Genomic DNA, 27,993 nt, shown 5'->3' with positions numbered 1-27,993 from the left:
CTTATTGGGGCATCTCAAAATTAGTGTCTTTGTCTGTGAATGTCATCATCGTATCCAGTCACATGAGCAGTGATGTGAATACAGCGGGCACTCAACACAGACGCACTAATCATGAGGATAAAGGGTAAAGATGAGATACTCTCTGAGATTTTATACCTTATAATAATAGTGGTAATAATAGCTGCTTTGTATGTCCAAAGCCGTTTAAAAGCATTAACATTTCACATGGCCACACATCCTCGGAAAGGAGATCAATATTTATGCTTCCAAGTGTGTCAAGTATACAGTTGCGGAACCTCGAGGTGAAAGTTTCACCCTGCCAGTGTCAGCCTCAGACCTTGGAAATCACATCCCCAGTTCAATGTGTCAGAATAATAAAGTGACCCCGGCTGGCTGAATGTATTCATTAATGGCTGGGGGTGGGGGGTGGGAAGCAGGGGGAAGGAGCAGACAATAAGGCTCTGGGAACTCACAGTGCTAAATAGCCGGCAAGGAAACACTATTATTTGGTGTTGCATCAGTTCTGGAAGGGAAAAAGATATACACACACACACACACACACACACACACACACACACACACAGACATCACACATCACAGCAGTCCTGTTTAGTCCTTTCCAATGAGAATTTATTTTTGTAACTCCTGGTCCAAGTAATTTTATTGCCACTGATTGGAAGGGGAGGGGGATGGTACTAAGAACTTCCTTCTGGCGTCTCTCTCTCTCTCTCTCCCCGCTTAGTGTGTGCTTTGCTGATTAAGCAAATCGACCTTAATTAGGAACTAAGTAGAAAAGAACTCTGCAAGGTTTCCTTAAGCAGCGTCAAAACGACCACAGCCCATTCTCAGAGCCCATTAAGAGGTAATCAACCAACGCAACTAACAAGTCACTCAGACCAGACTTTTGGAATTTGGCTCTTTTGTTCTGTCAGTTTGAAGAGCGCTGGGCGAGTGATGCAATTTAGAAGGGAGCTCTTTCAGAGCTTTCACTCAGGAAGGCATCGGGAGCTCTGGGGGTAGAGCTTACTTAGCTCAGAAAAAGGGAAAGAATGCAAGTTTGCATTGACAGCTTGATCCCAGAGAGAGGCTGCGGGGCTGCTTGTCTGGCGGGTCCTCTGGGTGTGCATGAGGCACGGGTAGGAGCCCTCGTCTTAAGTGAACGTGCGCCTCCAATATTAAAAGAACAATTACCTTCCTGTGCACTGCTCGCTGTTTGCTACTGCTGTTTCCTTCAATAAAACCTCTTTTCACTTGCCAATGGGAACCTGTCAAGCAATAGTATTTTTCAGGCGTGATACACTTACTAAAATGCCCTTGTGAGCTTTTAATACATTTACAGTTGATAACAATAGGGCTGTTTTGTCAGGAAAGGTAAAAGAAAAGTATTTGTTACAAATGCAGAGCAATGGCAAGACAGGATTGGACCAGTGTTGCCGTGCGTGGTGGCTGCTGGTCCCTCCTAAGTGTCAATCCAGCTGCCGGAGAGCAGGGAAAAGGAGCAAAATGTGATCAGGGTGTGGTCTTTTTATTCAAATTGAAATTCACCTTTTTTTTTCCTAACATAAATACATTTTATAGACAATATATTGTTTCATGGAGTAGAACATATTCTTCTTTGGTGATTACTTATTGATTTTCTTTTGTCTATAACAATTTAAAGTACTTTATTGCTTACATTTAAATAAATGCTAAATCAATTGTAAGTTATACAACTATATAGTAGATATATGTATAGAGACATTATCCAGAATACATGCCCCGGTCAGAATGGAGACTTGTAGAAATACTCACTTTAGATGACTCTTATAAGAGCAGAAATGTGAAGAAATAAAAAGATCTTACATTTCATCCTCAATGCTCAATTCTTTTTACCATCTTTATTAGAGTATAATTGCTTTACAATGGTGTGTTAGTTTCTGCTTTAGAACAAAGTGAATCAGCTATACATATACACATATCCCCATATCTCCTCCCTCTTGTGTCTCCCTCTCACCGTCCCTATCCCACCCCTCTAGGTGGTCACAAAGCACCGAGCTGATCTCCCTGTGCTATGCAGCTGCTTCCCACTAGCTATCTCTTTTACATTTGGTAGTGTATATATATGTCCACGCCACTCTCTCACTTCGTCCCAGCTTACCCTTCCCCTCTCCGTGTCCTCAAGTCCATTCTCTACATCTGTGTCTTTACTCCTGTCCTGCCCCTAGGTTCTTCAGGCCCTTTTTTTTTTTTTTTTTAGATTCCATATATATGTGTTGGCATACAGTATTTGTCTCTCTCTTTCTGACTTACTTCACTCTATATGACAGACTCTAGGTCCATCCACCTCACTACAAATAACTCAACTTCATTTCTTTTTATGGCTGAGTAATATTTCATTGTATATATGTGTCACATCTTCTTTATCCATTCATCTGTTGATGGACACTTAGGTTACTTCCATGTCCTGGCTATTATGAATAGAGCTGCAATGAACATTGTGGTACATGACTCTTTTTGAATTATGGTTTTCCCTGGATATATGCCCAGTAGTGGGATTGCTGGGTCATATGGTAGTTCTATTCTTAGTTTTTTAAGGAACCTCCATACTGTTCTCCATAGTGAAGTTCACCTTTCTAATAAAGACCTTTGTTTGTTCAGATCCTCTTGGATGGTAACACAAGCCAGGTGGGTGGTGGGCGTGCAGCATCCTTATATTTGAATATATATTTGGCCCTTGGATTCACCGTGGAGCACTGTCTTTAAAACTCAAGCAAGATGAATTGTTCCATAGAAAAACCTCCAATTAAAAGAGATTTTCACCCAAAAACTAGAATCCTCGAGTTATAAACTATAGTTTGCTGTGATCACAGCTCAGGTTTGTTTCGTTAAATGAAACCAGATATTAAATAATAAATAATCAATAGAGAACGTCTATCAGCCAATTTCTAGAGAGATTTCTGTTGTCATTCAAACATCCATTTGGCTAGAGTTTAAAATATATATATATATGAATCATCTATTATTTGCATAACAGTAATAAGTTGACAGAGATTTTGAGAACCAAATAATAGTTCTAGTGGTCAAAAATAAAGATTTTGATACTAGCCCACAAATAAATACGTATTTTTATGAAGGGACATACTGGTGAGAAGAATTTCTGTTGTCATCCTAAGGGTGAAATGGATCTTCTGCATTATTCTGCAGGATAAAGGGAACTGGGTGTCATTAAACTATGTTCCCCTTCAGGAAAGAAATAATAGGTGATATTAGTTGCTCAACATGTATTACGGTATCTACCAATGGGAGACAATATACAGTTAAGAGGACAGCTCCCATATCTGACAGTATGGATTCAAATCCTGGCCACGATATTGTTAATTCTATGATCTTAAGTAAAATGTCTCCAACTCTCAGTTTCTTAACGATTACTGTGTGAGGGCAGTAATAGTACCTACTATTATACAACTACATAGTACTACTGCTACAGTATCTACTAAGTACATTTCTTATAGTTGAAAATTAAGTAATAAATATATTGTATTTTGTACCAATCCTGTAACCCTATAAATTACAGTAAACGTTATTATTCTATAATAATTACTGAAACATATTTATTGATTACTTATGAGTTGTATTCCAAATTAACACGTTATTAACCAGATTGATTAACAGCAGCTGCTGTAAACAACCCCCAAGTTTCCATGGCCTAACTTAATAAACGTTCACTCGTGGCCACCCGAAGTTCAATGCAGATAAACACTTCTCAGTTGTCTCCTACCACATGGTGACTCAGATATCTAAGCATTTTTTCTCTTGTGGCTCTGCCATCCCTAGAAGCCCCCTCAGAGTTTTCTACTGTATTCTTTGCTTATCTCTGTCCGAGAAGTAAAGAACAAAACGTGGAGAATCACAGGGCGTATTTTAGGGGATAAACTGGAAGTGAGGCACATTATTTCTGGCCGCATTCCTTTGCACAGAACTATGTACCTGATCCCACCTAGATGCAAGGAGGCCAAAAAATGTACGTTTACTGTGTATCCAGAAAGAAGAAGAAGATTTGGCTCAGTAGACAGCCAGTCTCTGTCACCAACATAAATCTTTATTAGCTAAAGTCAGTATAATTGAGAGTAGTTTCCTTAGCCATATTTGAAGCACTGCGCATGCCAATTTATGCAAATTAGGAGCTTTCTGAATATATAATGTCCTTCTTAGACGCACTGGCGCTGTTGACCACTAAATTCTTTTATACACTCACCTTCCTTGGCTGCCTCTGGGCTTTTCTTCTACCCTCTGACTATTCCTCCTCACTCTTCCTTGCTGATTCCCTGTCTAACATATGTACCAGAATGCTGATAACTGAACTCTTTTTTCATAAAAAGTTTTACTTTTTTTTTTCTTCTTTTTCTTTTTTTAACAAAAGAAAATGTGTATTCTTCCTACTCTTCCTCAGATTCCGCTCTTGACTCACCTTCTCTGGGAAGACCTCTTCTATGATGGAGAATGAGCTGGGTGCCCCTCACCAGCAGCCCTGTAACCCCTGTCAGAGCATTTGTTACATGGAATTCTCAGTGTCTCCTCAGCGGAGTCTGCTCCTTGGAAGTGATTTGAAAACTGACTTATGTCTTTTATCTGAGTTTCTCCTCCCCTAGTATAATAGTATCTACCACAGAGCAGACAATACCATTCACTGAATGAATTAAGGAATTTCGAGGTAAATCCATCTGTACATCTTAGTCAATAAAGAAAACCAAAATACAAATGGAACTGCTATCAAAGAAAAAATGAGTCATGAAAAAAATAAACGGGAGGAATATATTTACCTTTATAAAGGTATAAAAATCTTTTTTTTTCAATTTTCAACATTTAACACTATACCTTTTAAAAAGCAAACAATCTTGAATGTTGTACCAGTTTCCAGTAAATTGACTTTGGAAATATTTTTCTTTCCTTCATGTATTCATATACTATCACTTGAAGAGAAAAGACAACTTAGAACAAGCCTATCAAAGAGCCTTCTCCCAAAACTTGCAAGCTATGTTAAAAAAAAAAAAAAAAGGCCATCTCTGAATCTCTATTAGTGAAACTTTTCTTTTGGCAGCCTAATATAATTACAAGACAAATAGTTCCTTCTAAGATACAAGAAAAATACTTATGCTAAAGGTGGGTGACTTTTCAAGTTAAACTTTGATTACAAGATTTTTTATCAAGGTTTTTCCATTCATTCACTGTGAAAATATATAGTGTTACATTTTCTTCAGTATTTTTGCATTATTGTCTATTTTACATCTTATTATAAATATTCACCTCTAAAAAATGTCTTTCTTTATAACAAAACTTCTTAAACTTAAGGGTAGTAAAGACTACTGTTACCACCTTATTCATGCCAAATATTAAAATATTGCACACTAAATCCTAATAATTGTGGTGACCTATTCAAACTGATATCATTAAAGTTTCTCCTTTGCATTTAATGTATACTGCATATTCTATTACCATTATAATACCACTAGATTATCAATATTACTTATTCTATTATACATACTAAGAATGTTATTTCTTGCCTATTAAGTCTAACTTTATCATAGGCAGGGCACCATAATAATTAAAAGCTCATCTTCTTTTCTGGAACCAGACTTCCTGAGTATCAGTCCCAGCGCTGCCATTCACTATCTGCAATTACAATTCATAACTTATATTACCTATCTGTGCCTCAGCCTCCTCATATATAAAATGTGGATAGTAATAGTCCTTAGCCCATAGGGTTGGTGAGGATCATATAAGCTTACACATGAAAAGTCTTAGAACATCTTCTGGCACATCAAAAGCCTCTAGAAATATTTAGCTATTATTACTTACTGAGAGAGTACTGTATGTTCCATTTTTCTAAATTTCTTATTTCTGTTTTCCCCCATTCATCCTACTTTAATCTGTCTTCTAGCTTCACCCACCTATTGAAATTCCTCTAGCAAATTGTCACCGAATTACCAAACTCAGCAGTTTGTTTTCCATCCTGAAGTATCCCTGCCTTCTTTACAACATTTGCCCTTTTAATCACACATTTTTCGGAAATGTTCTCATCTCTTGGGCAAGAAGAGGCACAGAAAAATTCAGAGAGACTGATATTATAGTTTTGGCCCCAGAAAAAAATAGTGTAAGGAAAAGGTTGTAATTGGTTTACAGGTAATGTGATGGAAAGTAGTCAAATAAGAATAGCTAGAATCCTGGACTCCAGTTTACTTTCTCTATAGTTCATCCTCCATATTGGACTTTCTAAGACAAATATATGATCTTGTTTTATTTCTGCTTAAAACATTTCTTTCAGGCTCTTAAACAAGTTAAGGGAACTTGGATATAGTTTGCATGTTAGGGGGGGCGAGGGGTCAGTAGTCTGTATTATATGTTTGCGTATGGTGCATTTTTCCAAGGAAAGAGTTCATATACTTCCTTGGGGTCCATTCCCCCTAAATCAAGAACCACTGCCCCAATGGAAAGTCTAAAATCCACAGACATACATAAAAAACTCCACCTTAACTCTCACAGTCCTTCTTCTCTCTTTTCCCTTTTCCCCCCATGCTCTACTAAGTAGTTTTTCACACTTCCATGTTTTACAAACTTTTTCTTCTTTCTTGAATATCAGTGGCCACCTGGCAGCTGAATACTAATTTTTTGAGATCCAGTGAAAACGTCATCTCTTTTTAGACTTCTATCTGCTACAATACACCAAGCATTATTAGAAATTCCTGAATTTCACACCCAGAGAACTATGTACCACCGAACCTTATTATCCGTTTATCATATGCTATTGAAGTCATCTGAGCGCCTATCACCACACTGAAGGGTAAACTCAGAAGACAGGGAGCAGGTCTTATTTACCTTTGTGTATCTACCAGCAGTGAGCATACTGCTAAGTACTACGTAAAGAATCCATAAATGTTTCACAGATGAATGAGTGAATTACTGATTGTTGTCTTGCTTCAAATTCATCTGTTAGGTGGATATTGCGTGACATTTTCTGAGGGATCTTTTTTTTTAATCCGTGTGGTTAATCCACATAAATACCATAGTTCTGAATTCAGGAATAAGGTGCTATGTTTCACACTCCTTAAATTGTTTTAAATCGTGTTAAGTATCGTATCAAAAAAAAAAAAAAAACCTTGATAGTTGGTGATGAAACAAAGATTTGATAGCATGATTTTTAAGTCCTAGGAGGCCAACACTCTTTCCACTAGTAACTTTTGTCTAAAAGGGACAGTTTGAAGTTATTTCGATAAAAGCACCACCATACATCTTGAACTGAACACAGCAGTGCTGCAGTAAAAGCCACATACATAGCTCCAAAGGGAGACACTGAGATAGAAGCAAATGACATATTTTTAAAAGACATACATCTAAAGTACTTTTTTCTTTCTATGATAAATATATTTTCCTTCCATTGTTTCATCTTCATGGATTACAGAAACACCAAACCTCGTTTGATCCACAAGAGAAAGTTTTCTTACAAACATGTATAAAGAAGTTAGAATTAGGCATGCTTCTGGCATCTTCCCTTTTTGTGGAGAACAGGATTTTGAAGCAGGAAGAACATAAACAGTACACATTGACTCCTGACACACCATTGCTTTCTTCAACTAGAATAATACAAATTTGCAAGTGAACAAAAGAGTGGGAGGTAGATATCTGATTTACAATGTTTCTGAGATAAAGAACACTGTAAAAAAAAAAAAGATCCATGTGAATAATAAAGCATTGTTAACTGAGTCCTGACATTTCTATTCTAGTGACAACGACAGCAGAACTGCATACGGGCGCCTTGTGCCACTTTGAAAGTGGGAGGAAGACATATAATTATAATTCTTACAATGACGAGAATTCAAGAAAATCTGGGGAAAAATTTATTGAAACACATATTGACATATTAGTATTATAAATTACTTTCTCTTATTGACCTCCTCCCCAAAATTCTTTTGTTGGCTAGCTCATCATGGCACTAAAGGCATCTCATGAAAAGAGAGACCTGCCTTGAAAATTCTCTTCTTACGTTGAAAACTATCTACCATGTATTTATTCTGTAACTTGCTCGACATGCGAGATATATTAGAGAAATACATTTTCAAAACAGTTTTAACCTCCATTGTCTTGAGCGCACGTATCAACTCCGTCATGTCACTTATCCAAAATCCTCATGGAAACTTCACATTTAGGCAAAACTAATGAATCTGTTTTAACACCCTTTGCGAAAGTCAAAGAAGATATAATATTATGTTTTCACTTAACATACATTTTCATCCATCTCTTTTCTTTGTTGGATGGTGTAAGAGGGGAAAAAAATACTACAAAAATTACAGTGATGTTATCAACCGCAGTGTTTCAATAGAGAACAGAATTGGAAATGGCATTTTGCTGAGTGAACCTCTAAATGAATGGAAAAAAAAAAAAACCCACAGGGATGAATTTTCTCCTGGTGTTTATCTCCACTGAAGTCTCAGAGGGAAGACTCCCAAGTGTTGAAGGAAGCTCTCTAACTGACCCCATTACTGCCTTGGGCACTGGGAAGGCAAAGGGGCAGTTGTAAAGTCAGACCCTGAGTGAGCATCCTGGAAATTATAGCGTTGTGTTAAATGCATCCTCTGCAGGGTGCTTTCCTATCTTCAGAGAACACTCATGAAATGCTGCCAACGAGAAAACTAAGCGTTTGTCTTTAGAAAAAGTGCCACCTTTTATGAAACATCTGGAGCCCATCCAAAGGGCCTCCAGAATAGATGCAAGAACGTAATAAAGCAAAACACCTCAGCCATTGAGGGCTAGAGTCATTTCTGCACACGTACCAGGGTTATTCATCCACCATCATAAATACTCGTGAGACCAAGGAAGAACGCAGGGTATCTGGTCCATGTAGAGTTCAACTCAAGGCCCATTGAACCAGTAAGCAAGAAGCCCACTTACAAACTTAGAAGAAAACATATTTTGGCTATTTCTTGCAGTTTACTAATCCCATTTCATCCACACTCAATATTTTCCCTCTGCTTGTTAGTGATAAGGATACACATGAGGATTTGGCTTTTACATGAACCTGGGGTTTTCTACAATGCCTGTTGTGATAAATAATAAAGATTAAGATACACGAGGAAATATATAACGACTAGAGATATTGCACTCTTGTACATATCCAACGCAGAGAGCATATCAGCCAAGTCAAGAAAGAAAGGATACCACAAGGACTGTGGAGGGGGGCCGGGGGGAGAAGTTACAAAAGTCAGATAGACTAACGGGTACCACAGAAAGAGCACAGTAAAAGAGGATTAAAGATTAGGTCCCAAAAAGTGATAAAAGTAAATTCACCTCTGAGAAGAAAAAAAAAAAAACACCACCAAAAGAACCCAAAGAAGCCCAGCGTCATCTGCTCATTTGTATGTGAATTAAATTGACTGCCTGTAATCATGTTGACCTGGTTCTGTCCTAGGATGCTCTTAAAATTGGGTAGTAGGTTGGGAAAAGAAATATCTCAGAGTTAAGTTCTGGTGATGAACCTAGGACAGGGCACCGGCCTTTAAGTCTCATTCAGACAGTACGAGAATTTAATAGATGACTCATTTTCTAGAAGAGAATTTCAATCTTTCCTAATTGATGCATGGCAACTAGTCTCTTTGAAATCTAGAAAAGTAACTTTTGCTCGGAAAGGAAAAGAGAGGATCATTTCTAATTCTAACTCAAACATCTTCTTAAACATATGTGTGCCCGAAGTATTGGATGCGAGTGTTTATTATCGGCACTCTGCACTCATCTCAGCTGATCTGAAGGAATCTGTGCAGAGATAGATGGTAACAAGAGAGAGGACTTTGGAATCAGAACAAACTGGGTTTGAGCCTTGGCTGTGTGACCTTGGACAAGTTGCTTCATCTCTCTGAATTTCAGTTGCCTTGGGGCTCATAATAGCTACACAAAAATTTTGGGGGCCACTCTCCTAGGTATTAGAAAACAAGATCTAGGTGGGCTCACGCTAACATGATGTATAAACTATTGCACAGTTACCAGCTGGACTCAACAAGGTGATCACCTATAAAGGTATTCCTTTCAGAGCAACCTTGACAGGAGCAAAGGTACTTCCTTTAAAACATCAGCAGTATCTTCTGATGACTTACAGAGCTCTCCTAGAGAAACAAAAAATCCTCGTTCAGCAGTATCTTCTGATGACTTACAGAGCTCTCCTAGAGAAACAAAAAATCCTCATTCCAGTCTGCCACAATTATTGAATTGGAAACACCTTGTATATTTATACCTGTTTGTGTATCACCAAGGGACAACCTCAAAGTATAGCTGGCTCATTTCAGGTTTAAATATCCCATTAGCTAAGTTGTAAGGAAGTTCACGTAACCCAGGAGGCCCTGTGGTTCCACCTAAAGTATTATTCCTTTAGAGTTTCTGTTACTGTTTTCAACCTTTTGAGCTCTTGCAAATGTATTTGGCATTCAATTAAAGTGAGATTAATCCAAAACAGATGTAGTAGTACTAGTAGTAGTAGTAGTAGTACTAGTAAAGAATTGCTTTGTTGAAAGCCTACCCATCCAAAGTACTAAATTATAAGCACACAGACACAAACAAATCCACAAGTATCAATTCTTTAAAGTGATTTAAAATGCATAGTTTCATATAACTCATTTGACAAAAATACAAATGCCGATGCGCTCTTAACAAACAGCTACAATGCCTAGTTTTATCTTTATGGAAACATAAAAGCATTTCAGATGCTGAGGACCTAGAATCTCAAAGAGTCTTCATCTCCAATTACCAAGAACAACTCAAATTTTACCCAAACCTCCAACTCTCCATGGCTATGACTGTTCCCCTACTTGAGTTCTTAGATTTCCAAAGAAAGAGACCGGCAGTGCTTCTTTGTCCTATAAACTTGGGGGGAGTGGGTGGACCATAAAAGCACCTACAGCGATCTAAAGCATAAAGGGTGGATGACATCATGGTTAATACTACTGTTATTTTCTAAGTGAGAGTCAGAGCGCTCACCTGCTAGACACAAAGGATTTCCGCCAGGCTCAGGGGTTCTTTTTCTATGACAACCTAATTGATAGAGGCTCTTAAAGAGAATCAGGAGATTAATCTACCCAACTGATAGGATGAGGCCCAACACTCATCATCTAATTTCGTAATGTCCTGTAAATATGCAAGCTCTCCTTAACAATGATAGCCAAACATGATCATATGCATCAGAGTCCCAGGGAGTGGGACAAGAGCCAAACTGCCTTATCTTCCATCATACATTGTCCTTTCTGCCCCTTCATTTGAACCTTGGCCTCACTGGGGATTTCTGACCAGCTATTAGTCATTAAGGGGAATTTCACTGGTACAAAAAGCAGGTTACAGATGGCAGAGAAGGGATACCTGTGGGCAATCTATCTGTTGACAAGTTTGCCTCCTATAAATAGACCATAAAGACCCCAAAGGCACAACCATGCCACATTCATCTTTGTGCCTCCTGCATCTTTGTTAAGAGGAAGGACCGTAGCTTCCAAATGCCTAAATTCAAATTCCTACTCCAATCTCTACTAGCTTAGGAACACACCAATGAATAAAGCACAGCCCCCTTCCCCTCTAAACTGCATTTTCCTCGCTAGGAAAACTGTACTTATAATAACCTCCTCATTGGGTTATTGTGAGGATTAAAGGAGAATTCATTTAAAGCACTTAGCCAAAGCTTCTCACGGTGTGGAGCGACTATTAGGTGTCCTTATTTTCATTATTACAGCAGGTGCTAAGTGAATGAATGGATGGATGAATTGGTGTCTGGAAGATGAAACTGACATCTATGATTTATCCAACATCTAAAATTCTATAATTTGACTCAGTTTCCAAAGAATTTCATATCTGAAAACTTACCTGAAAATATGTCACCTGTCCTGGCTATTATTGTACCTGTTTTGGATGCAATATAATATAGCGGAAAGAGAAAGAGACTAGAGGCCAGGGGAACAAGAATTTAAACATTTCATTGCCTACCACTTAGTAAGCAGATACTGATCTACATTCATGCAACCTTTATGCCAAATGCTCTGCTAAGGTCAGGAATACCAAGGCATGGACCCCTTTCCTCACAGAAAAGAAAGACACATGCATAACAGAATGTCTTGGAAGCACAGAAAGAACCTTTGTCACAAGTCAAGAAAGGCTTCAGAGAAGGTGAAATGCCCATTGAGGATGGGAAATGGGTTTCATTAATCCCCATATTCCCTGTATCTGGCAGGGTTTCTAAGTACAGGAGCAGATGACAGATAGCTGTTAAATAAATAAGTACCATGTCCTCCAGGTCTGAGGAATGAGGCGCTGAGTAAGGTGGGGAAGGAGGGAAGGGAACTCTAAGCAGAGAGAATGGCACTTGTAAAGGGCATTCGCAAAATTGGGAGTCACAAATGTCTATGTGTGGAGAGGATGCTGTTGGGAGGAAAGGATCTGCAGATCAAAAGAGACAGTGGGAAAAAAAAAAAAAAAGAGACAGTGGCTGTGAACACACTGCGTGAATTGAAAGCCCCCGACAGCTGCATTACTACTGTGCTGCTTGCTGCCCTGATTCTGACCTTTTTGGCATCCCATAGGGTTCTGAGATGGGTTCCTCATCTCAACATTCACTAGCTCCAGGATCTTCTCCAAAATGCCTGAATTCTCTCTTCCGCCTTTCTTTATAAAAATATTTTAGAGAATCACTAAAGAATAAAGACGTATAATACTTGCCTTCATCATTCCTTTCATTAAACAAAGGAAATACTTATACTAGTACTTTCCAAAGAATAAAATTATTGACGTGTACACAACTGACCACTCCAGACACTAACGTTTCTATTTGACTATCTTGGTTTCTAATCCATATCGTTGCATCAGTATTTTATAGCATTCATTTTAAAGTTCCCCATTTTTAATTGGTCATTTTGAAAAGGAATATTTTTTCAATGAAGAAATATATTTTTCTTAGTTTTTACAAAGGCCTTTTGTGTCAAAATGCTCATTTAAGAAAACGTGAAAGATTCTGAAACTTTGGAAAACTCATGCTCGTTACAGGCAGTTGGAAAATTCAGAAAACACTTTTGTGAGTGGAGGTTTTATCTGAGAATCTTTCTTACGTATAATTTCCAGGTAACTGCCATAATGAAGAATAAAAATGAATCCTGCAAAGGTTGCTTTATAATTACACCCAGATACCATCTGATAAGGAGACCAAAGAGTTCTACACACTTCCTGGTTTCTGGCTCTGTCACCTCCAATCAGTGCTTGTTTTGAATAAGGACATTCACCTCAATATTTTCATTGTAATTTTAATTTTGTAATAACCATTGATCGTTCCTCAAGACAACTGTCATTCTTTCCTTGCCTCAGCATCTCAAAACCTGAGTTCCTACCTTTGCTTTTGCTTTCTCTGGAAGTGAAAATATAACTTTAAATAATGTTTTCAGAAAAGGTTTTGTTAGTTTTCTTTAGAGTAGAATATTTTCTTCTGATAATGTATTAGGAGAATACCTTAGCATACCTTCCCACAGAAAAGACAAACTGATTGAGGATAAAATTGTCAAGGCCTAATCTTTCCTCAAAATTTAAGAAATGTTGCACCACTGTTTTTTGGCACGTAGCTTTGGCAAAAATGATTTGGGGACAACCTCAGAACAATTCTTTCTTATATGATCCAGTTTTCTTGTCTGGGTGCTTGAAAAATATCTTTATTTTTATAATTTAAAATACTTTGTAGGATTATTGGTCTCTTTTTTACTAAATTTTAGACAGTGAGGTACACAATCATAAACTGTTTCTACTGAAGACATACACATCAAGATTATCTTTAAACAAAGCTTATATTTAAATTGTTTTGGTTTCTTCTTTAGGAAACTATTAACGCTTGGGTGAGATCTATGTGCTCTGACCTCTGTATCTAACACCATGTTTATCATCATAAGTTCAGTCCTTTATCCTTTACTTTTAAACTATGGGAAAGCTGTTCATATTTACTCTCTACGTGACTACTGATACTCTCTGTAGGGTCAATTCTCTGTTTTACTGCCCAGAACGCAGATTTTAATTCTGTCATTATAATCTTGACTTCTTCAGAATCTCTTAATTCACTGTGTCCCTCTGGATCTATCCTGCAGGCTTTTCACCTCCATTTGTTTGCTCCTTAGTATTTTCTTCTCTTTTCTTCACAGATTTCTTCAGGCAATCTAATCAGAATCTCAATTTTTGAAAATTTTCTGTTTATTGTAAAAAATCATACCTGGATTGGTTAGAGTGACAAAGAACTACAGCTCACTGGTCAGATCAAAAAGCACAGGTCTTCAAAGGAGAGGGCAGCTCAATTTTCCAAATGATACAGAATATTCATTACTGGACCAGGCAAGGTGTTGGGGCACGGTGGGGAGACGGAGGTTGTGCACTGCCCTCTCAGCTGAGCTAGCCGAAGCGCCAGACGGATTGGATTCTTTAGTTCAATTCTAATGAGTAGATATGTTGTGTTAATTCTTCCCAGAACAAGCAAGCCCATATTTTGTGGACGTGAGCATTTTTCTTTTTCCATATTGTCAGAGGTGTTTAAGAAGGAAGCTAGGAGAAATTTTATCAAGGATTTCTATAAAGACAATATTTTAAACTTGGAAGCTGTGACTACAGTGACTATTAGGCCTGTGGAAATAACTTTTTAAAACCTATCATGATTAATACATGGAATAAGTGGATACTTTTTTAAAGGAGCCTTGTTTTTTCCTTGAAATGGTCCAAACACTTCATAGAATTGTTCTGTTATTTTTAAGACCTGAAAATGTAACCTAACTTTGTGCTAGCCTGCTTTAAGCATTCTAAAATATATTCAGAATAGTCTACCTTCACATGCTGGAATACTGAATATTTTACGCTCGGACAAGGAGCAAACCGTAGGTCTTTCGCCAAGCACCGTCAGTGCACTTGAGTATGGGTTACCAAAAACTCTGGAGAATTTTTTTTTTCTATTTATTGTTATAGCTGAAATCCTTGTGTCTCTGGTAGGCTTTAAGTGACATAAATATGCATTTCCATCTGCACGTCCTTGTCAGGAATAGTTCTGCTGGGAGGTGTTATGCCACCCAAGTACTTCCAGAATAGAGTCTGTTAATCCTGTTACCACTATAGAAACTCAGAGGAAAAGTCTACTCAGGCCACTACTGCAGCTGCTGTGGCTGTCAGTCTTCCAGTGTGCCACACCCTCGGTACCAGAAGGAAGCCTAAGAAAATGGATTTTCCTTCAGGTGGAGAGGGATGTAGAGGGCTGACCTCAGTCTATTACTTAGACCAGCGGTCTCCAAAGTTTTTCTTGTAAACCTTTATTAGTAAAAAAGGGGAGAAAACAGCAAGGCCCACTTTAGGTAGGTATGTGTATACATATACACACACACATACACACACACACACACACACACACACACACACGTGCACATGCAATGGATATATAAGTTGCCACATTAACTGCTATGTATGTTATAAAATATACCAAAATAACTATTATATGATAATTTTCTTAAAAAAAAATGTCAGTAGCTGCTCTAACCCGCATGGGATAGACTTGTACCTTCCCTAGGAGGGAGACCATTGGAGTACACTTCCACCAGATGGGCCACCAGGAAAATAGATCATAAAGCCCAGTTAGGCTTCCGATAGATGCCATAATACACTGGGCACATACAATGGGCCAAAGGAGTTGTAAATGAGCACGTGCTTTGCTTCTCTACTTACTCCATCTTGTTACCTCTTGCCCTTCCTCCTAGTGTGGCTTGACTTCTAGCCTCCAGGCTCTCTGTTTAGATCTCATCCCTATCCTACATTTAGATAGGCATGTTACAAATGGGTATGAACCTGTCAAGACCTACAAGCCAACAGGGATCTTGCACAGTCTGTCAACAGACATGTCACCTCAGAGCCCTCAGGACACAAAAGCAAAAACCAGCTAAATAAATGAAATCCAAACGTCAATCATCCAATAAATATTTTTGAACAAAAACGTATAGATCTATAAACCCAAAATGAATGTCTTTCACTGTCTAATTCCATATAATACAGCAGAGCTCAGAATTACCCATGAATCTAGTTGTGGAACAAAAATTCTTCAGAAAGGCAGTGGATATGAAAAAAAACCTCGCACTTCTCATGATAGTGAAAGACGGTCTTTTCAGATATAGAAAACTGAAGACTTGGCTCAAAGTTCTGTTTGAATTGATAAAAATAAATTATTTTATTGGTAAAACCTAGAGTCAGCCAGAAAAGAGTATGCAAACTTCCCCCAATCACTACTGGTGTGGGTATAAATTGACATGATCCTTTTGGAAGGCAATTAGTAAATTATACGAAAAGCTTTAGAAATTTGGCCATTAATCCAATTAAGTCCTTACTTATGAATTAAACCTGCATAAATGAATAGATATATGAAAAGATTCATGAAAATAGTGTTTAAGAATATTTATAATAGCAAAAATTGGCAACAATTTACAGTTTTATTGAATGGTGGAATGTTAAGTAATTTATGATATGTCATGCAAGAAATGTTATGCATTATTTGACTTCTTATTTATTAAGTACCTATTATGTTCCAGGCACCCTTCTAGGAGATTGCAATTAATTAATATAGACAAAGCTTTCATAAAGGTGATATTTTAGTCAAGGGTAGAAGAGATATATACTCCATAATCAAGTAAACAAATACATAAACAAAACATTTTCAGAATAATGGAAAGCACTATGAAGACAATGAAACTGTGATGCAGTAGAAATGGCTGGTGGTGAGGGCTTGAGATTAGTTTATATAAGGATTTCTCAAATTCAGAGGAAACCATATTCTTTGTGGAGGCTTTTTTTTTTGTCGGGGGGAGGCAGGGAGGATTCCTGTGCATTGCAGGATGTTTAGCAGCATCCCTGGCCATGAGTCACTAAAAACACTCATCCCAATCATGACAGTAAAACACACCCCCAACCATTGCCATTGTCCCCTGGGTGGCAAAATCTGCCCCAATTGAGAACCATTGCTTTAGATTTAGTGTGGGGAAGGCTTCTTTGAGGAGGTAACATTTGAGCTGAGATGTATGTTTTTAAATAATCTTTAGGATATAGGGAAACATTCATGAAATAACTGTAACATATATAATACAATATATTCAATAAAATCGCAATATTGATTTTCTTTTTAAACCTCTATCTAGACAGACAATATAGCATGATGGTTAGAAGCACAAACCTGTAGCCAGGCTGCCTTAATTATAATCCCAACTCCATCACTTTTTAGTTGGGTGACCTTGGGTAAGTTACTTTATACCCCTGTGCTCTTGGGTCCTCATCCAAAAAATGGGGATGACACTAGTAGTACTTAACACATAAGGTTTCTGGGAGTATTAAACGAGTTAATACATGCAAAGTTCCTGGAAGAGTGAGTGGCACATCTTGGAAACACTATATATAATATATACATATATAATAATATATTAAAATTAGATAAACATTCTAATTTTAATATTTTATATATTATAAATCTGACATATATGTAGATATATATGCTATATATACACCAGATTTTTCCATTGTCTCTTTGTGAAACAAATGAAATAATGTGTTAATAATGGTAGGGGGATTTTATTTTCTTTGTGTCTTTTTATATTCTTCACAGTTTTATAGATACAAATGCAAATGTTGCTTTCACATCAAAATAAAAATCAATATGTATTTTAGCACAAAAGAGAGAATTTTTAGACTTTCACCAGGATCAACTGGCATAGCGAGAGTGGGAGAGGAAGACCAATGGAAGATGTGCTCAGAAACACCTGTCCCAGGGAAAATGAGTCAATTGTCAACTGAAAGCTGAGACACCCCACGTTCAATCTGTCAGTCAGTTCATCAGTCATCTGAAATTTACTTAACGCTTGCTTTCTGCCAGACACTGTGCCAGGTGCTGGAAAATCAAAGATGAATGGAGGTCACATTTCTTCAAGGAGCTCACAACAGAAAAGGGAAGAGAAATACATCCACAATTAGCCACAGTACAATAAATGGAAGTATAGGCTATAATGAGGACCAACCCAGGTCTCTGGGGGCTCTCAAAGGTAACAATTTCAGTTGGAGTGGGGGGCAGTGTAGGAAGCTCCACCTAGGAGATGACACTTGCAATGGTCTTTGAGGGATAAGTTTGGAAAATGCAATCATTTGTTAAGAATTCTGGTTTTGAGCAAACACAGAACGTGCTTCCTAATCAAACACCAGCAAAATCGCTTAGCCTAGAGAAAGGAAAATCAGAAAGGACAAAGGAGTTATACTTCAGAAAAGTGTCTTGATCTCATATCAGAGTGCCTGGTTCCATAAAGCAATTTGTGAAAGTTTGACTGTCATAGGAATTAGAAGGCGTAAGTTCAAGTACTAGCCCTGCCCCTTACCAGCCGGGTAATCTTGGGCAAACCATTAAAATCTCTGACACTCCATCTACTTCCTCATTCATATAATGGTGATAATAATACTTTGCAATACTGTTGTGAGCGTCAAATGAGATAATGCAAGTAAGAGACTTTCAGTGACATTCAAATAGTTGGGATGATAAATTGTGATGGTTTTAACATAATAGAGACGATCGTGAATAATTATAATTTAATTTTTAACATTTATATTCAAACATAACAGTAAAAAAAGAAATCAAATCTATACACAACACCAATTATACATGAGTTTATAGCCTGATTGGCTTCATATATTTTTTCAAAGCTCTTAACCTATTACTAATCCAAGTGCATCAAGCTATAAAAACTGCTAACCAATTATTTTTTTCCTAAGATAACATAATCTCTGCTTCTTGAGACACTTTATACTAACGTTAAACTGAAGCTAACTGCATGAAAATGAAATGGAGACTCATAATTGCAAACTGTTTTCATGTCTAAAGAAGATTCAACCACTTCTTAGGACTGAATTGCTCCTTGTTAAAGTTTAAGATCAAGCTATAAAAGTATATCACTTAGCCTATGTCTGCCTACTGGTGCAAAGTATAGTGGCAAGCAGAAAACGGAGGTAATTATCTAGAAACATTAGGCCAAAAATCCCACTTCGGCCCCAAAAGACTGAAGTTGCTTTGCAGGTATCAGGGAAGCCTGAGGAGGGGGCCACGTTCAACTTTCTCTTAGAACCTTCTTCTCCATGAATCCTTTTTACCTTGAACACTCATTGCTATGACATCTGGAGGAATAATATTCTTTTGCTTTTTCTCTCTCTAAAAAACAAGATTTACTAAGGCTGACTGAAAAGGCTTAAAATGTCCTCTTGTTACGGCCCTTGATAAACATTTTACCTAATGTTTTTTGAAGCAGAGTTTCAGTTGAAGTGCTGCAGAAGACAAAGCAAAACAATGATATGTAAAACTGCTGCTTTAACCTGAATGTCTTAAAAAATGAAACAAACAAACAAAAAACCTGAATGTCTTTAAAAGACATCTAACCAGAGCTGGCATTTGAAAAATTAAAGAAAAAGAAGGTCCAGTATAATATTCTTAGTTCATTTATCCCTCCCCCATCAAAAAATAGATGTAATGAACCCAAGATTTTTTGTTCAGTCTAACTAACAGGATATAACAATGGAATGCTCCATGAATTACTCACTGCCATTCATTTCAAAAGGTGAGAACATTTTAGGAGGCCTTCAACGCTCACCTTGGGAAAACTACCTTCAACGCTCACCTTGAGAAAATTACCCCACTCAGCTTCCAAAAAAGAAAATGTGGGTTTTTTCAAAAAAAAAAACACCTTCTTTGAGTATCAGTTACCTTTTATTATGCTTTTGTGACTACTAGGGAACCCTCATCGTCCTCATTTTGTTCTGTCTTTAGCCATACTATCAAATCTCAAATTTAACTCAATGTAAGAAAAATAATGCTCTATACATACAGAAAATGATTCTAGCTCGTTCTAATAATTTTCATCATGTGTGATCATGTTGTATGCTTTTCTCTACTTTGTGTATTGTGTCATTACCTACCAAGCTGTGGAGAAGAAAGTCCATATAGTCTAACAATAACAACAAAATATCATTTCTGACATTTGTGTGAACTTTAAAAACTTTACATACAAAGGAAAGAACTTTTTTTTATCTCTACCGTGTCAGCTTACTAACCATACTTATTTATTAATGGTTTAGTAGCTTACACTTTGAAATGTCACTTGTCTGTTTTGATCTGATTTCAACCACGGATAATCACAGTACTGAATTCTAAGCTAGACTATAGTTTAAATCCAAAGGAAAATATAATTCACCATTACAGCTTTAAAAATGGTCCAAACATTTGAAATACACACTCACCTTAAACGTTTTGGTCTAGAATTAAAATTAAAATCACCCTGCCTTAATAACTTATCTAATAATTTTCATAGAGGCTTCTGGAGTTTAGCGTTCACAAGAAAAACTTAACAACAAGCAACTTTTGTCAAAGGCAATTTGTCGGTATAATGGATAAGTTAACTGAGAATAAGAGAATGGGAAAGAAAGAGCTGCTGACATCTTGTGTGTATGCATGATGTGCGTCTGCTTTGTTTCGTTTTGCTTTTTCATGAGTAATATGACCAGAAGAGTACTGCTCACGACATCATTTTGATTACAGTGAGTAAGATGTCTTAGGAGAGTTGTTATTATAGGTGAGATCAATGATTACTGAAACACAGGCTGACCTTGTTTCATTGTGCTTTGCTGTATAGTGCTTCACAGATACTGTGTTTTTTATAAATTGATGGTTTGTGGCAACCCTGCATCAAACAAGTCTATCAGAGTCATTTCTTCCAACAGCATTTTCTCACTTCGTGTCTCTGTGCCACATTTTGATAATTCTCACAATATTTCCAACTTTTTCATTATTACTGTATTTGTCATGGTGATCTGGGATCAATGATCTTTGCTATGACTATGGCAAAAAGACAACAACTCACTGACGGTTAGCATTTTTCAGCAGTGAAGCATTTTTAAGTAACAAACGTACCTTGTGTTTTTAGACATAATGCTGTTGCACACTTAGTAGACCACACTATAGTGTAAACAGAACTTTTATATGCACTGGGAGAGCAAAAAATTCATGTGACTTGCTTTATCGCAGTATTTCCTTTATTGTGGCCATCTGCAACAGAACCAACAGTATCTCTGAGGTATGCCTTGGAGTCCAGATTTGAGGGCACAGAAGATTAAACCTGAGTGGTAGTATTTCAAATGAAAAAAACAGAGAGGGACTTGTGAGATATTTAGAAGGAATAAGAAAGAAAAACTGGAAGGTCACTGAACAGAGAGATGGAGCAAATCAAATATTTTTAAGCTCATGAAACTGGCAAAATGACAATACTATGAAAAGAAATCGAACTGTGAATTCTCCAGGGATATCCGGGATTACCAAGTTTGGGGAGGAGAATGAGGGGCCAATAGAAAGAGACACAGTAATTGTAAGGATTTGGCCAGTAATTCAAATAAAACATCCAATAGTCAGTTGCAAGTTTGAGACTGCAATTTGTGATGACTCTGGGTCTCTTGAGGACTATTTGCTCTTAGTCTTTGAATTCCCAAGCACCTAGTACAGCTAGACACATAGCTTTTGTGGCTGGCTGGCTAACTGCATAGAGATTTGGGGCCCAAGTGCACAAAGAAAATAAGTTGTGAGTGTGAACGAATACAGACTTTAAGACCAAGGAACAAAGAAAGGAGCCAAGAGAACAAAGTTTGAGAAAAAACTACATTGAAGGAATGGGAGGGAAAAAAGAAACCAATAATCAAGATAGGAAAGGTCAAAGAAGTAAACCCAGACAGAGAAATGGGAAGGGAAGGGAGGGGGAAAACAAGAATAGGATGGGAGGAGCCGGGGGTGGGGGGGGAGAAGAGATGTTACTTATTCATGATTTGAATTCATATATAGAGAGACTCAGAAGATGCACCAATGCAAAAATTCTAAAGTCACACTTAGTGAGCAAAAATGAAAATCATTAAAATGTTTCATTAATGACTTAAAGTAAATAAATTACCAGCTCCTGTCACATTGATTCATCCATTCCATGTGGGCACTCAATAAATGTTAACTGAATTAAATTAATAACATTTGCTCAGTGGTAATAAAAAATTAATTTACTGTCTGTCGTCTCTGTTACTTAAGTTTATGCCCATTGCTTCTGCAATTACTTCTAGCCCAAAGAGAAATTTTCTATTTCCCTGACTTTCAGTACACACTTTCTTTCCCAAGAAATACAGTTGAACTTCTAATTTTTGTCCTAATTTTGGTGATTTTTTCCTGTTGAAAAAAATTATTTTCTCTAAGTTAATGTCAAGAACTATGTATAACATCCCAAATTTAGTTTCACGAGTTCCTTATTTAATTCCAAAATAGTTTTCTCTGCAGAAGATGTGATGCCACTTTTTATGTGTTTCTCCTTTTAGCTTATGCTACTTTATAATACTTCGGGTACAAAGTCCAATAACACCACAAAAGAAGGAATCTGGGGAAATTACTGTTAGCATTCCATCTATAAAAGATGGAAGATGTCAGTAACATTCACCCAAAAATTGTGACTCATTTCAGATGTCAGAATTCTGGGTTGAACAGACTGGGTTCTGAAATGTGTGTTTGTCAGATGATTTTCTAATGAGTAACAGATAGTTCCCAGTGGGGAATGAAAAAAAATAAAAATATAAACAGAGATTATAGAATTAAAATAACTTTATGAATGGCAGTTTAACTTCTCCATAAAATTCTCTCAGTACAAGCCCAGTGTCTCCAAATGGTTGCTTAATGTAGCACACCACTTAGATTCAAAATGCTATACTTAAAAGTGTCGAGAAATTAAAAAGAGAATCATATACCACTTGGCTGTATACTGTATTCTCCGCATGTTCTTATATTCCAGTAACCTCTATCCAACTTTTTTTTTGTTACTGAATTACTTTGTGCAAAAGCAATTTACATTACATGCAGCCTGACTACGTGTGATAATTTGAGCTGATTGTCAATTAATTCTGTAGTAAATAGCTGCTGTAATCTCTATACTCATCAAGGTTTTCTTATCTATCAACTTTTCCTGAAATGCTCTTTGATGTACGGGATACAGCAGCTGTAACTAAAGAGGCAGGATTCCCTAAGTGTGCAACAAAGTAGTCTTAGCTTTGCAAAGACTGCTTAGGTATGTCTGTAAAGCAACGTTACTTGCAAGGCTTGATTTCAGGTAGGTGACACATCACCGGATTGAGAGTGAAGAGGGTTTTGCTGATGTGCAGTCCCAATAGTGAGGAAGCAGAGATAAAAGCTAAGAACAAATTGGAGAAAATGTTGAATAATATAAAGAGACAGGGACGAGAGCAAAGCTTTTGGAATCCAAACGGCCTGGGTTCAAATCCCAGCTCTACCATTTACTAACAAAGAAGCCTCAGGGAACTTATCTAAATAAACTAAGCCTTGGTTACGCTCATTCATCTGTTAACTTGGGGTACCAATTTATACATTTCCCATCTGTCCTGGGAGGCTGCCAGTATTACCTCCTAGAGTCTTTGTGATGCTTAAATTAAATAAGGTATATAGTGGTAACACAGAACTTGACACACAAGGTATACAATTCTGTGTGCTGTGTGTGTGTGTGTGTGTGTGTGTGTGTGTGTGTGTGTAAAGCAGTGGTTTGATATTCAAAATTGGTGGTTTTGCCCCATGGAGGAAATGTGGCAATATCCACAGACCTTTTGTTTGTCATGTCCTAGGGCAGCTGGTGTTACTGGCATCAAGCAGGTAGAAGACAGGGATGCTGCTAAACATCCTACAACCTCCCTGTGACAAAGAATTACCTGGCCCCAAATATCAGTGCTTCTCTAAGTACTGAAGGCATAATGTGAGTGACTATTTGTGATTAAAGCTGGTTACTTGACACTTTGATATCCAAGCAAGAAAAATAAACTATGATTTTTGTCATCATCGTCATCATCATCGTTATCATCACTATACCATTAATTTGGTGAATCTCTCTTGGGTTAAAGGAACCCAAGAGCTTCCCAATCTGTTGAACTAATTCTATCTATTCAATATTACATTAACTGCTATCAACAATAGATGTTTTTCTGAACCCCTATTTCTGCAACCAAGAGATTTAAAGCTAGCAGCCTAAGAGGTAGGGAATAAAAATTAAACACTGTTGAAAGTCAAAGCTGTTTGGAGGCTCAGAAAGCAACAAAAATGGCCTAAGACAACTGTGCGTGCAATACTGTCAGCTCTCGTGCCAGATAGGAGCCTTTGGAGAGCAACTGCCTCGTGATTAGCTTCTGAAAATCACTGATGTATGTATCAGTGGCTGTCCTCTCCTTCCTCCACTCTCAAAAGCAGAAGGCCCCTGTGGCAGTGGTTCCCAAACTTTTCTGCATGTTGGAATCACTCAGGGAGCTTTGAAAATCCCTCAGGAAATGTGATCTAATCTGTTGAGGGGGAGGAGGGATTGCCTGAGCTTTAAAAAAATTCCAAATTTTTAGAAGGTTTCCTAGATGATTCTACCCTGTAGACACATCTACCACTGTCCTAGGAGGCAGGATCAAGCAGAGATTTCCACCTACCTCAAACTAAGAAGCAATTTCTCAAAGGACAATGAAAACGGACTTGGCAAGAATGTATTTCTTGCACAGAGCTACCTAAGCACAGTAAAATTAAACCAGGTTGCCAACTGCTTTATTGATTTCAGTCACTCTGTGAGCATCACTGAATCAGGCATTGCGCTAGTGATGGAAAAGGCAATTCTCTAGAAGGCATCTTCACTATCTCCCAATAGTGCTGCCACATCACCAGGACTGATGCTTGTTTAGGTCTGAAGAAGTCCCTGGGTGTCATCCTGGATGCAGGTTTGAGAATACCTTCTGTTAACTCTTCTCTCCATCTTAGGATGATTTAATTAGTGTAGGTAAGCTATACACTGCCTGCATCACTACCCCATCTGGATGTTTCTGAAAGCCAGGGATCATGCCTGTCTTAGTCAGCACTTAATTCCCAGTTTCGAGACCAGCGCTTGTTATGTAACAGACCCTCAATTATTCTGCGGGAACCAGTAAATGAGTATGGGAGTTCTGAAATACACGAAGCACCTAGGTCTTTTCAGCCTTCGCTGTGCCTCTCCAAACCAGAATCTCAGTCAAGGACTTTGCTCTAGGTTCCCTGCCAGGTGGTTACATGGAAATAAAAGCCTGTTCCCAAGAAGTACACCCCCAAAGCCACAAAGACTATCAACTTCATAGACACCTAACAAATGGCAAGGCAGAGAAAAGACTGGCAAAGTAAGAGTCTTTAAGGGCAGATGTAGAAATGGGCTTATAGGATGGTTATGTGTGACCACTTTTCTTATACAGGGCAGGAAACTGAGATTTGTAGACACAAAGAAATAAAACAACTTGATTGAGGTCACATACATTACTTAACAGCATTTAAGACACTTCTACTACTTCTGAGATCCATAAAACATTATGACAATAAGCTGACAACATTCTATGAGGTTTTGTTAATCCTAGTGAATGAATGCCTTGATTCTCCCCACCCATCACTATAAAAACCACTGTGTTTCTGAAATAAGTGGTACAAATTACTGTGATAGGTGAAACTTGTAATATGGGTAAGATTTTATAATTACTGAACTTTTATTCTTACATATATTTTCATTCAAGATAATCCTGTCCAATAATGCTTCATGCTTCTAAATAAGATTTTAATCTTATAAAAGCCTAGAATGTGAATTTTTCTGCCAACGTCCCTTCTTGGATCGGGAGGTCACGTCAACTATAAGCGGGTCTGTGTATGTGTGTTTTCTTTTTTCCTCTAGATACGCAACTCACAAACGGAAAGCAGGCAGACGAGAAAGCCATTAATACCATCGTCATAAACTCAGTATCCGAATTCAAAATCACAGATGGACCAGCCAAGGAAACCCCCAGTGAGAAAAAACTGTCAGAATCCAGCATATCACTGACCTCCCTTGAAGAATGCCAAACGAAATTTTCCTACCTCCAAACTCACCCTTCAGTTCATCCAAGAGACACTGATGGTATGTTTCTCACAATCAACCCATCTCTAAATAAAGCTCCCCAAACCCCAGCCCCTGGAAAACCATCATATATGCTGTTAGAAAAAAAAAAGTCTTCATGAATATTAAACAGGAAGGCTTCAATTTGAAAACTCTGATGAATGACACATGTGAAGGTCACCTGGCAATTATGAGGTGCTTGGCAGGTTGTTTGCTCTCAAAGCTGGGAGTTTGAGGCAAAGTGTTTTAAATAGCTAGAGTGAGGTAAAATCATTCTTGCTATGGAGCTATGAAGTAGACTAAAAAATGGCCAATTTTTTTCTCTTCTTGCATCTGGCACTACTCAACCCGTGACTCTAGGCTGAGAGGAGAAGAAGATAGGGTGGAATAGCATTGCAAAGCTGGAAAAGTATAAATATAGACTGCAGCAAAATACAAGGATGCTTACACCAGCAGCCTGTGGAAAAGGGTTGGTTCCTCTAGGTAACATCACCTCCTAGGCATTCGAATCAGTGCAAAGCTACACCAAACCACCTCTATATATGACATAAGAGGCATGTTGCATTTGCAAAACCAATTGCAAATTGAATTTATGCTAAATGATCAGCACAGTCAAGTTCAAGGTCATGGACTCCACACCAAGACATACGGAATTTTACTCATGTTAACTTTGCACTGACCTTCATAGGAGACATAAACCATTCAGGAATTGTGTAATGTTCCATATTGACATTTGCATTTAAAGAAACCTTGAAGTTTCTCAAAGGAAGACATAAAAAGGTACAGTTTCTGGTCCATATTTAAATTCATATTTACTTTATTAAAATAAGATAAAAAAGTGAAATAAACTTTGCATAACAGGAACTTTGAAATCACATCAGTTTAATTCCTGGCTCTGAAATTTATTCACTGTAACACTGGATTAAGTTTTTTACCATCTCTAAATCTCAGACTCAGTTTTATAATGGAGCTAGTAACACGCAATAGGGTGTTTTGAAGATCAAATGAAATAACATGGGTAAAACATCCAGTAGACAAACTCTCACAGAACAGATGTTTGACTTCTGCTTTTATTATGATCATGGTTTTAAAAAGTAAGGGGAGAGATTTCTAACACACGTTATATATGATCTCATGAAAACATTGCCATGGAGGCTTTAGACTAGAAGACACAATTGCCTGCAGTTGCCAGGAGACAGTGAGAATAAGGAAGTACCTCCAGATGTACGATAGGGATGGGTGAGGACTGTGGCAAGGAGAAGAACACTGCCTCTACTCAGCTCCAGCTAATTGTTGCCAGAAGGAAAAAGAGGTTCAGACCTGCCAGAACTAGAGTGTTACAGGAAATCTCCCAATTTTTAAGTGTTGGCAATAGTTCTATTTCTTCTATGAAGCCCCAGACACTCCCAACAATACACAGCTTTCAGCTAACTTTGGCCAATAGGCTGCCAGGTATGACCTTGAGTCCAAGATGATGTCCAAGCTTCTGGTTTTGTTAGAGCTTGATGCTAATCAAGAAAACAGGCAAGGGCTTCCCTGGTGGCGCAGTGGTTGAGAGTCCGCCTGCCGATGCAGGGGACACGGGTTCGTGCCCCGGTCCGGGAAGATCCCACATGCCACGGAGCGGCTGGGCCCATGAGCCATGGCCGCTGAGCCTGCGCGTCCGGAGCCTGTGCTCCGCAACGGGAGAGGCCACAACAGTGAGAGGCCCGCGTACTGCAAAAAAAAAAAAAAAGAAAAGAAAACAGGCAACAGAGGAGAGTTCTCTACATTTTGACAATAGAGAATTTTATCAGATCATGTAAGGGATGCATGGATTTTTACTTGTAATGGACCTTGGTTGTAATGATCCCAGAATTACGAATTACCACTATATGTATCCACACAATACAGGAGAGTGCCCCTCCGGAACCACTCTGATCTGTCTTATCAGGTATCTTGGCAGAATGAGAAGGACCAATGCAGCTAGCATGATACCTGA

At 37.9% G+C, this 27,993-nt stretch overlaps 1 protein-coding gene across 1 annotated transcript in view; it reads left to right on the top strand.

Moving 5' to 3' along the window:
• The window catches only part of MDFIC2 (MyoD family inhibitor domain containing 2), a gene marked incomplete at both ends in the record, with an annotated part of 99,368 nt that overhangs the window by 60,496 nt on the left and 10,879 nt on the right, over positions 1-27,993 (top strand). Inside the window, one exon of the mRNA XM_082663538.1 lies at positions 25,812-26,033. Coding sequence (XP_082519664.1) covers positions 25,812-26,033 — 222 coding nt within the window. The remainder of the gene's footprint in view (positions 1-25,811; positions 26,034-27,993) is intronic.

Source organism: Grampus griseus (assembly GCF_964374135.1).
Source record: "Grampus griseus genome assembly, chromosome: 10".
In the NCBI taxonomy this organism is placed as follows: domain Eukaryota; kingdom Metazoa; phylum Chordata; class Mammalia; order Artiodactyla; family Delphinidae; genus Grampus; species Grampus griseus.
The sequence above is the reverse complement of the archived record's forward strand: the minus strand, read 5'-3'. Positions and strand labels throughout refer to the sequence as shown.